The 10,020-nt window shown below is 62.3% G+C and overlaps 1 protein-coding gene across 1 annotated transcript in view; it reads left to right on the top strand.

Moving 5' to 3' along the window:
• Positions 1 to 8,262, top strand: part of LFNG (LFNG O-fucosylpeptide 3-beta-N-acetylglucosaminyltransferase) — an 11,635-nt gene extending 3,373 nt beyond the window's left edge. The window contains exons 3-10 of the mRNA XM_077758848.1: positions 6 to 180; positions 4,657 to 4,705; positions 5,201 to 5,300; positions 5,400 to 5,553; positions 5,665 to 5,750; positions 6,155 to 6,320; positions 6,749 to 6,834; positions 7,038 to 8,262. Of these exons, the coding sequence (XP_077614974.1) occupies positions 6 to 180; positions 4,657 to 4,705; positions 5,201 to 5,300; positions 5,400 to 5,553; positions 5,665 to 5,750; positions 6,155 to 6,320; positions 6,749 to 6,834; positions 7,038 to 7,104 (883 nt within the window). The 3' untranslated portion in view covers positions 7,105 to 8,262. The remainder of the gene's footprint in view (positions 1 to 5; positions 181 to 4,656; positions 4,706 to 5,200; positions 5,301 to 5,399; positions 5,554 to 5,664; positions 5,751 to 6,154; positions 6,321 to 6,748; positions 6,835 to 7,037) is intronic.
• The last annotated feature ends 1,758 nt before the right edge of the window (positions 8,263 to 10,020 follow it).

Raw genomic sequence — 10,020 nt, 5'->3', positions numbered from 1 at the left:
CGCAGAGCCGCGGGCCCGCCGCCCGGGGGCGCCCCCCGCCCCGCCGACGGCCACCCGCAGCTCCCAGCGGAGCCGCTGGCGCCCCACGACGTCTTCATCGCGGTCAAGACCACCAGAAAGTTTCACCGCGCGCGCCTCGACCTGCTGCTGGAGACCTGGATCTCACGCCACAAGCAGATGGTGAGCCCCCACACCTGGGCGGGGTAAGGGTGCCGTCTTGGGCAGTATCCGATGGGCGCCAGGCTGCGCTTCTGGCCAGCCACCTGGAGTATCTGGTGCAGTGACAGCAATCCATCCTTTTCCAGACCAGTCTGCTTGATGGGGTCCCTCTCCCCATAGAGTTGTGAAGTGTCAGATGGGGACCCGACTCCATCCAACCTCCAGAGTGTGGTGGATGGTGTATGTTGACCCTGCATCAGCTTCCAGTGCTAGGGCTTGGTGCCCTGTAATGCTTCTTCCCTCCTCCACCAAACATTGGAGTGCATTATAAGGTGCTGTTGTCTCCAGACCACCCCAAGGCAGATTTTTAGTGGGGCATCCACCCTGGGCTCACCTTTCCCTGGAAAGGAAGACTCTCATTAGTGATGGAGGAGTCAGAGGGCTGGGAGAGTCTTTGCTGTGGATGGAAGACAAGACCTTGCTAAAGATAATCTGGAGTTCAGGTGGGCATAGGTTATTCCTGGAGACCGTATCTCGAAAGAGAGCCAGCCCTGCGTTTTGGGGGCCTGTGCGGAGACCCTTTCCCCACAGCATAGGAATCTTTGAAGCCTGGAACCTTGTGCTTAACTGCACCCTCATTGAACGTTGGCTCCCTCCACACATAAAGACACACCCCACTTTGAAAATCTCCCTTGAGGCTGCAGCGGGACGGTTGGGTTGGGGCGGGACAGGGCACTGTGGGCCCTGCTGGACGGCAGGAGGGGCAGTGGGGGAATGCCCCTGGGCTGGGAGGTTCAAGGGACAAAGTGGGCATTTCAGGTAAAGTTGAGGGACCCTTGCCTGTGATGAGGGCTGAGAGAAGACCCCACACCTCTTCCTCCCCGTTTAAAGCTCAAGGCTTGGGATCTTCTGGGGTGGCTTAGCCTGTTTGGGGACAGGGTTCTGGTGAGGTCATGATGGGGTCCTCTCTGGTCCCAGCGTAGTGAGGGAGCCCTGGGAGTCCCGTGGCAGCCTTCTGGGAGAGCAGCATCCCCGTTCCCAGGGGCTCAGCGGGCCGGTGGGAGGGGGCGGCGGGGGCCGTGGGTTTTGTTTGGCCGCCGGGGCCGTTAGGATTCCCAGCGCCCCAGCGGCTCTCACGCCGGCCGCTTGGGCAAGGTAACAAAGCCCCTTTCTCCAACGGAGAAAGGCACCCGGCCTCTTGTGTGCAGCTATGCACTCCATGGGAACCGCCGCTGGCGCGCTGGCCACTCAGGTTGCCTGGCGATGAGGGGGCCTGTGGGGCCCCCCCATCCCTGACTGACAGCCCTCATGGGGCACCATCCCTGTGCCAGGCACCCTGCCCCCCCCAACTCTGCCTTCCTGCTGTGTGACCTTTGGTAGGCATTCAGCTTCCCCTGGGCTGCTCCCAGCTCTGAGCTCTGCTCAGCTTGGACTTTGGGGACTTTATCCGGCAGAGGGGACATGGTCAGGGGGTCTCAGGTACCAGTCCCAGCCAGGGTGGGTGATCCTGGGCAAGACCTAGGGTCTTTTTGATCCTCAGTCTCCTTATCTCTGAAATGGGGCAAGTGTTGTCCTTCCAGCATGATGTTGTAATAGGGCCGGCCAAACCTGGAGGCAGAGGGAATGAGCCCAACAGATCCTCGGGCTATCACTGCCCTGGGTGGGCCCTGACATCCCTGTTGAAGGGCCACTCAGGTTTCCTCCTCGATGGCTGACCCCAACCAGGACAGGCTGAATCTGCCCCCCACCCCAGCCTGGGCATCAGTTCCTGTGTCACAGCAAGCAAGGGCTCCTCACATCCCTGTGTGGGGGAGGGGGTCCTCAAAACTGTCACAGCTGAGGGTCCTCCTCTGCCAGGCCTGTGCATGGTGACTCAGACCAGTTTGATGTGGACCCAAAGAAGTCAGGGCTTTGGCGGTGGAAACCCAGAAAGGCCGTGCAAGCTGAGAGTGGGCATCTGACTCACATAGAGGGTTGGGAGACTTCCTGGAGGAGGTGCCATTTGAGCTATACTGAGAGCACAAGTATGGGGTATGTGTAAAACACTTCCTGCAATTGGAGTGATAGCAGGGGCTGAGGGAGGGGTGGCAGTCAGCAGGGGCCACACTGTGACAGTCCCTGAAGTCCAGGATGAGGGGCTGGACCTTTGGCCCCTACGTTCCTCCCCCACCCCTCTGAGGAGCGGGCCAGGCTGCAGCGGCTGCCACCACAGCAGCCACAATTGCTGGGGGAGAGCTTGGCATCCTGTGTTTCTTTGAATCGCAGCTCCAGGAACAATGCCGCTTCCTGTGGGTGTCCCCCCGCCCGCGCCCTGCCGCCCCTGCTGCCCCGCTCCTCCTCCTGCAGCCCCATTATAGGGAAGCAGGGAGGAGGCCTTGGAGGGGGTCGTCTCAGTCCCTGGGAGGTACTTTGGGCTAGATGAGCACCACCTCTGCCCCAGGGTATGACCACAGGCCAGAGGCTGGCCCTCCCTGGTCCTCAGTTTCCCCACTGTACACTCAGGTAGTAAAAGTGTCCACCTCTCAGGGCGGTTAGGGAGACCAAAGAAAGGAATGTGTCTTGGCACTTTGCTCTGGGGACACATGAGCTCCCGTTATGCCCATTTAACAGAGAGAGAAAATGAGGCTTAGAGCCACCAGGCAGTCTGTCCGTCCCCTCCTCTGCTGGGTGCTCTGATGCAGGGAGACTGGAGGCCTGGCACCTTCACCACCCTCCCACAGCCCCCCCTTCCCTGAACTCCTTTTCAGGCCGCCCGCCTTGCTTTCCCCACAGCTGAACAAAGGTGACTTTAATCTCCGTAGCCTTGGGCTGGGTTTTTAGGGCACCACCAAAGCGCGGGAGAACAGGCCTCGCTTGATCTCATTAAGAAAGCATTTTCCTTTTAATCCAGCGACGGCAGTGGCGCGTCTGCACTGGCCGGCCTGGGCCTCCCACAGCATTCCTGGGCTGAGATGCTGGGGAGTGGGTGGGGGGCTGGGTGCGAGTCTGTGCGTGCGGGCCGCCTTGGGGTGCCTGCAGGGCCCTGCAAGGAGGGGGTGTGCACGTGGAGAGGACGGGATGGACCCGGGGCCTGCTCCCTCCCCAGCTCTGAGCCAGTGCTCAGCAGTCCCTGGCCTCACCTGAGTACACTCAGGTCTGAAGTCAGGCTGGGCAAGGAGCTGGGGCCATCCAAAAGAGGGTGAGGCCCCAGGTGGGTCTCCCCCCGCCCCTGTTCCTGGGTGTGTCCTGTGCTCTGACCTCCACGTGCTAGAGCCTCCCTTGGACTCATAAAAGGAAACTGAGGTCTGGTGGGCATGGAGGTGGGGTTCTCCCACTGCCTGTGCTCAGAGCACCCCTCCCCCGCAGGCCCCAGGCTTTGCGCTCAGCCATGCCCGGGTGCGGGTGCGCGGGGCGGCACGCGCTGGGCGGGCCAGGCGGAGGCAGGAACATTCCTCCCCGTGTGCTGACGGGCCCAGGCGGGTGCCGGCAGCTCCTGGCCCCGCCCCACTGCCCGCCCCCTTCCTCGGAGCAATCCTGGCAGGGGTGGCCCTGTGCTGGCACAGGTGGAGCCTTGATGTGGCCTTGGGCAAGGCCCGTCTGCCAGCCTGGATTTCCTTGCCGGAGCCGCCGGGGGGGCGGGGTGCCAGGCCCCATGGTGCGGGGGGTGCTGGTCGGTGGGCTGCGGCACAGGCGGTTTCCTGCCTCAACCCTGCTGACCATTGGAGGCTCCGGAGAACAGCGGTGGCTTCTTTGGTTCAGAGGTGACCTGCCCCGCTAGTCACACTGTCTGGTGCGGGGGGGAGCCCAGAGGACCACAGTGCTGTGGCCGCACCCCTGCTTGTTGGACCTCTTGCCCAGCCCGGCCCAGTTAAACAGGCCAGCTGTATGGTAATGGGCAGCGTGGCCACTCCCGCTTAATGCCGCCCGAGTTAAGGCCAGCCCAGCGCCCCTCGCCGCGCGGCCCAGGACAAAGCTGGCGGACAATGCCTGGTGATTCATCCTCCCTCTGGGCCCTTTGTCCGCCAGGGCTTGGCGGCCATCCAGCAGAGGCCTTTGTCCCTGACTGATTGAGACTTGGCTTCCCGAAGCCGACCTCCTCTGCTTGTCCCCCCCACCACGGCCCTCTGCCCCCTCCCACAGGGTAGGCGCTGTGTCAATAAGGGTGTGTGCCCCGCCAGGTGTGCGGGGAGCTGGTTACCTGGAGGGTGGGCGGGGTGACCCACCTGGCTCGTGCAGGCACAGCCGCTGAGCGACCTTGGGCCCAGCTGGGGACGGGGGGCGGGGGGGTGGGGGGGGTGATCTGCACTAGTCCCAGCCCTCCTTCTACTTAGGGTGGGCACTTGAGATCTACTCTGTGCACCTGGGGAAACTGAGGCCCACAGATGGGCAAAGAGTGGGTATGCCTGAGCTCTAGCTGCCGAAGCCCCAGGGTGCCCAGTCCTGGACCCCCTACCCCCACAGTGGCCCCAGGGAGGGGGGGACACAGCTGTCTACTCAAGACTGCATTTCTCCTTCCAGACATTCATTTTCACCGACGGGGAGGATGAAGTTCTGGCCAGGCGCACCGGTGAGCTGGGGACTTGGGGAGGCGTCGGGGGGAGCTCCACTCCTGGGAGGAACGCTTCCCTCCCCTCTGGAGAGGTCGCAGAGGCCACAGGCCTGGGAGGGCAGTTTACTCAACGGGTTTGCTCAATGCTCCGCCCCACCACTGGGGGGGGGGGCACCCAATTCTCATGCAAATGAGGCCCCTTTCAGCTCCCTGGGCCCTTTGAGCTGATGTGGCGGCAACAGGTGGCCGGTGCTGGGAAAAAGCCGCCTGAATGGGCAGGGGCGGAACAGGGTTGTTCTGGAGGGGGTTGGGCTGGGGTGGGGGGGGAGCGTGATCACCAGGCGGGGATCCCTGTGTGAGCCAGTGGGGCAGAGGGAGGAGGTCCTGCTGCAGGGTACAGCTTGCACTGGGGCGCCCTGAGACAGTCCCCAACTCTGCGGGCTCTGCTGCCCCCGGACCTGTAGTCGTCTCTGAGCCAGCTCAGACCCTTTACAGCCCCTCCCTTGTTCACAGGCAATGTGGTCAACACCAACTGCTCCGCGGCCCACAGCCGCCAGGCCCTGTCCTGCAAGATGGCCGTGGAGTTCGACCACTTCATGGGATCTGGGAGGAAGTGAGTGCTGGCCCCGTTCATTCCCTTCAGGTTCTCGTCCGGAGGTCCTCACCCTGTGAAGGTCTCTCTTCCTCTCTTACTGGCCCTGCTTCTCCCCAGGTGGTTCTGTCATGTGGATGATGACAACTACGTCAATGTTAGGGCTTTGCTGCGGCTGCTGGCCAGCTACCCGCACACCCAGGATGTTTACATCGGCAAGCCCAGCCTGGACAGGCCCATCCAGGCCACTGAGAGGGTCAGCGAGAACCAGATGGTGAGTGTCCCCCCCCCCCACACACACGCCTGAGTCGAGCGGGGAGGAGGCCAGAGGTGTCCCTGCCGCCTGGGCCGAGGGTCTCACTGTCCCCTGCGTTCCCTCCTGCAGCGCCCTGTCCACTTCTGGTTTGCCACCGGGGGGGCTGGCTTCTGCATCAGCCGTGGCCTGGCCCTGAAGATGAGCCCATGGGCCAGGTGAGTGCCCTGGGGACACAGGTGAGGCTGCCCTCGGTCCTAAAGTCCCCCCACTGTGGACCCTGGCTCCCTTTGGTTGATCTCAGCAGCGGGTGCCCCAACCTCACGTGCACAGGCAGGCTCAGTCATGTTCCCCACCACTGGTCCCCTCCTGCCTATGAGGCCCAGGGGCTGGTGTGAGGACTGCCTTCTGTACCCAGTCACCTCCCGGACTCAGAATTATCACGCTGGTGCAGAGGAGGGTTCTGGGTTGGGGCCCTGGCCGGTGAGCCCGTGAGAAAGGCAGATGGGGTCTGTACCCTGCCCCACGGGGGAGCATCCCCCTCCCTTTGGGGCCTGGCTGCTTCATCTTGGCAGGAGCCTGCCTCTGCTCATCCCTGTCCTCCTGTCCTCCCTTTCTGCAGCAGGGGCCACTTCATGAACACGGCTGAGCGCATCCGCCTGCCGGACGACTGCACCATCGGCTACATCGTGGAGGCCCTCCTGGGGGTGCCACTCATCCGCAGTGGGCTCTTCCATTCCCACCTGGAGAACCTGCAGCAGGTGCCGGCCTCGGAGCTCCACGAGCAGGTGTGCCTCCTCGCCCCCTCCTCCCCCCCTTGCTGGGCGAGAGGGAAGGGGCAAGCAGGAAGGGGCAAGCGGGGAAGGGGAAGGGAGTGCTGAGGGAAGAGGGGGCGCTGGGTGGAGTCACTGTGGTAACTCAGGAAGGTAGGAAGGGCCTTGCCATGGCACCCAGACCCTGGGCCACACCCCTCCTCTGTGCTACGTGGGGCTTCTGATACAGCAGCAGAGGATGCTGCTGGCCCTGCCTCCATTCTGGACCTCATTCACAGCTTGTGTGGAGCCAGCGTGACTCACAGTCCTCCCTTCTTGGTCCAAGGGAGGCCGGAAGGCAAGGCTGCTCCGTGGCTCACAGCCACATGGCCAGCCATGGACAAAGTCGTGGAGGGGAGGGTGCCAGGGCCACTCCCGGCTTCACGCTGCCCCTCTCCCCACAGGTGACCCTCAGCTATGGCATGTTTGAAAATAAGCGCAACGCCATCCACGTGAAGGGGCCCTTCTCGGTGGAGGCTGACCCATCCAGGTGAGGAAACTGAGGCCCAGGGAGAGGCGGCTGGGACTCAGGTAGTGTGTGGAGCTGGTGGATAAGCCGCATGAGGCAGGACTACAAAGAGGGCCCCCCAAGCCTCGCTCGGGCCTCGGGGCCTCTCCTGGGGCTGTGGGTCCAAAGATGGGTGCTGGGCACGCCCTCCCCACACAGACCGGCCCCCTCCTCTGTCCCCACAGGTTCCGCTCCATCCACTGCCACCTGTACCCCGACACACCCTGGTGTCCTCACACCACCGTCTTCTAGCAGCCATGGCTGAGACCCTGTCCTCGGGTGCCCCTGGTATCCAAAGGGCCTGAGGACTCATGTTGTGCCACCCTGGCCTTGGCATTCGAGGCTTCCCAGGGCTGTGCCTATGTCCGTGGAGCAGGCTGCTGAGCGGTTCTGTTCTGCCAGGGAGCGGGCATCAGTGCCACTTGTCTGCGTTCCCATGTGCCTCGGGTCAGAGCCCCACACCGGAAGGACGTGTGCGCAGCGGAGGTCGCTCTGAGGGTAGTTTCATGATCACTTCGGGGTCTTTGGGCAACAAGGGAATGGGGGCTGCGTGCATGGACATGCAGGTGCCTTTTCCTTCCTGTCAAGTGCAGGCTCCGAGCTGGGGCCCTGGCCTCAGAGCCCCCAGGACAACTGAGTGCTGCTTCACACAAGGAAGCTGGGTTTTGTCGGGGTGTCCTGAGCCCCCTTTTCCTGGTCAGCCCTGGCCCCGGGACGCAGAGGAGCAGCGGCTGGCACCTGCGTCTAGGCACCCCGTTAAGCCCCTCGTGGCCGTGTGGCTCGGGGAACAGGGGCTACCCTCCCGACCACCCTGGAGCGGGAGGCTCTCCAGCCCTCTCTGAGGTCTTCTCTTTGTCTCCCCATGGTAGGGGGACAGAGCTGAGCATATTATCTCCTCTTCGAAGCAGAGAGAAAGTCGCCCATAGTGGGTGTGTCTGTAAATATTGTGACAGTATTTTTTTACTGTGCTTGTTTTTCTAATGGGGTGGGTAAAATTTGGGTGCTTTTGTTGTTTGAGGGGGGCGGCAGGTGTTATTTTATCTTTTCTGTGGATCAGAAAAAGCAGAAGCCAAACAAGCGATATCTTTGTTGTTAAACCTGATGGAAATGTCTAGCACTCCGTGTATTTATGTGTCCTGGGCTCTGGACCCACCTCCCGCCTCGTGCGTGTGGCATACCTGTCTCCCGCAGGCCCAGCTTGGTGCCCCTGGCCCGGGGGTAGGGGTGGGGGTGGCGGCGGGGGGAGCGGGGTTTGTCTTCTGTTTTTCCTTCTGCAAAGACCTAGCTAGGAAAGCGACAGATAATGGGAAAGTTCTCAGGGAATTGAAGTGTGGTTGCTATGGTGACGTCATTTGCTGTGAATAAAGGTGCTCTTTGGGGCAACCCCAGGGGGTCCTGGTCTTGCTGGAAGTTGGGCGTGAGGTGCAGGTCTGTCTGAGGTGGTCCCAGGGGACTGGGGGCTTGTTTGAGCTCATGTGGGGGAGGGGGAAAGAGGGGAATCAGAATAACTACTTGCAGGTGCAAGTAGAGGTATGGTCAGCCCTGGGCCCTGTGGACCTCGGTGGTGGTGGGGTGGCCAGAGCCTTCATCCAGAGGAGCAGCCCGCAGGCTCTGCAGCTGTGTGGGCCCGGCCCAGCCTTGGAACCTCCTTACCCAGCTTCATCCCCGTCACCAACCCAGAGGCCACATCCTTGTCCCATTTGGCAGATGGGCAAATGGAGGCTCAGAGCAGGTGACAGCCAAGGTCAGGCAACTGAACTGGGCCAGCAGGGTGGTAAACAGCTCCAACTCAGAGGCATGGTGGGCCTTGGATCCTGGCCACCCCTCGTGCTGGGGACCTCACACTTGACCTCCTCTGTGAAGGGACTCAAAACCTGGACTAATCTGGGAGCTGGGCCCCCACCCCACACAGACAGGGCCTAGGAGGCTAGGTCAGGATTTAAGCTGCCCTTGTTTTCTACAAAAAGCAACTCCCTGATGCCCTTTCTTCCTCACATCCAGTGGAGGGTGGCTGGAGTGGGCAGGGGCTGGTCCAGCCTCAGCTGGGAATTCCCTCCCTGGTCCCCAGCAGACAGGACCACACTCATGCCCTCTTTCTCAGCCCCCGCTGTCTCTGTTCCTTGGCTCCAGGCTCCCAGCTCCCCACTCTGCTCCAAGCTTAGCCTTCTCAACACATCAGAATAAAAACCATTTGCAAAGTGCTTCCTTTCCCCACCCCTGACCTGCTGGAGATGGATGCCCGTCCCATCCCCCCTGGATACATGCTCCCATACTCAGCACCCCCAAATGGAGGGAGTGGCCAAGGAGGTCCCCATTTCTCACAACCCTTGCTGGTGACTGCTCTGGCCTGGGGGCCACTGGCTGGGGCCTGATTCTACCTTGGCCTTGTGTAGCCCTGAGTTAGCAGAGTGTGGCTTCCAAAGGCCAAGGAGCAGCTGCCCCAGGGCTGTGGGCAGTGACGGGGACACAGGGAGGGAAGGAGGAACCCTCACCACCACAGCCCGGTCCCTGTCTTGGGGGGCAACCCTTCGGTGCCACATCCGCCCTGATGCTGCAGAAGCCATGCCACGGACAAGGAAGCGGAGGAAACAGATGCTCAGGTTGGGGGAGGCAGTCTCAGTGGGGCTGCTGCCACCTGCGGGCATAGACCGCGGGCCTCCTTCCTGCATGGGTGAGTCAGAGAAGCCTCCTGCTGTGTCCTGAGTATAGACCCAGGGCTCTGGCCCTGCTCTGGCAGCTGGCATCAGCCTACCCAGAGCTGGTGGGGCCCTGGGGCACAGGTGTGTCTGTGCAGCCCCTGGTGGGGGCAGGTGGAGTCTGCAGCAGGGCTGGTCCAGGCCCTCCCGTAGCCTTGGCGTTAGTCTGAGGCCAGTGCTCAGTGCTGCCGAGTCCCCAGGGCTCTGGGTCTCGGAGGCAGCACAGAGGACACGGCCCAGGCCTTCCCTCTTCTCAAGGAGAAGCTGAGGGAGGAGGAACTTCTTACTCCCCAGAAGGGGAAGCGGGGCCCGGAGGGGGCCTTACGGGAACCAGCAGCCTGATTTCTTCCATGGGCTGCCCTCTGGGGTATGAGGACCAGGCCCTCCCCCCAGGAGATGAGTCACAGATCACAGATAGGGAGATGACCCAAGCAGCATGACCCGAGCAGTGTGGTGGCTAGTGGCTGGCTGC

This window comes from Crocuta crocuta, unplaced genomic scaffold, assembly GCF_008692635.1.
Source record: "Crocuta crocuta isolate KB4526 unplaced genomic scaffold, BGI_CrCroc_1.0 scaffold273, whole genome shotgun sequence".
Taxonomy (NCBI): Eukaryota; Metazoa; Chordata; class Mammalia; order Carnivora; family Hyaenidae; genus Crocuta; species Crocuta crocuta.
Note: the sequence above shows the minus strand (reverse complement) of the source record. Positions and strands in the feature narration are given on the sequence as shown.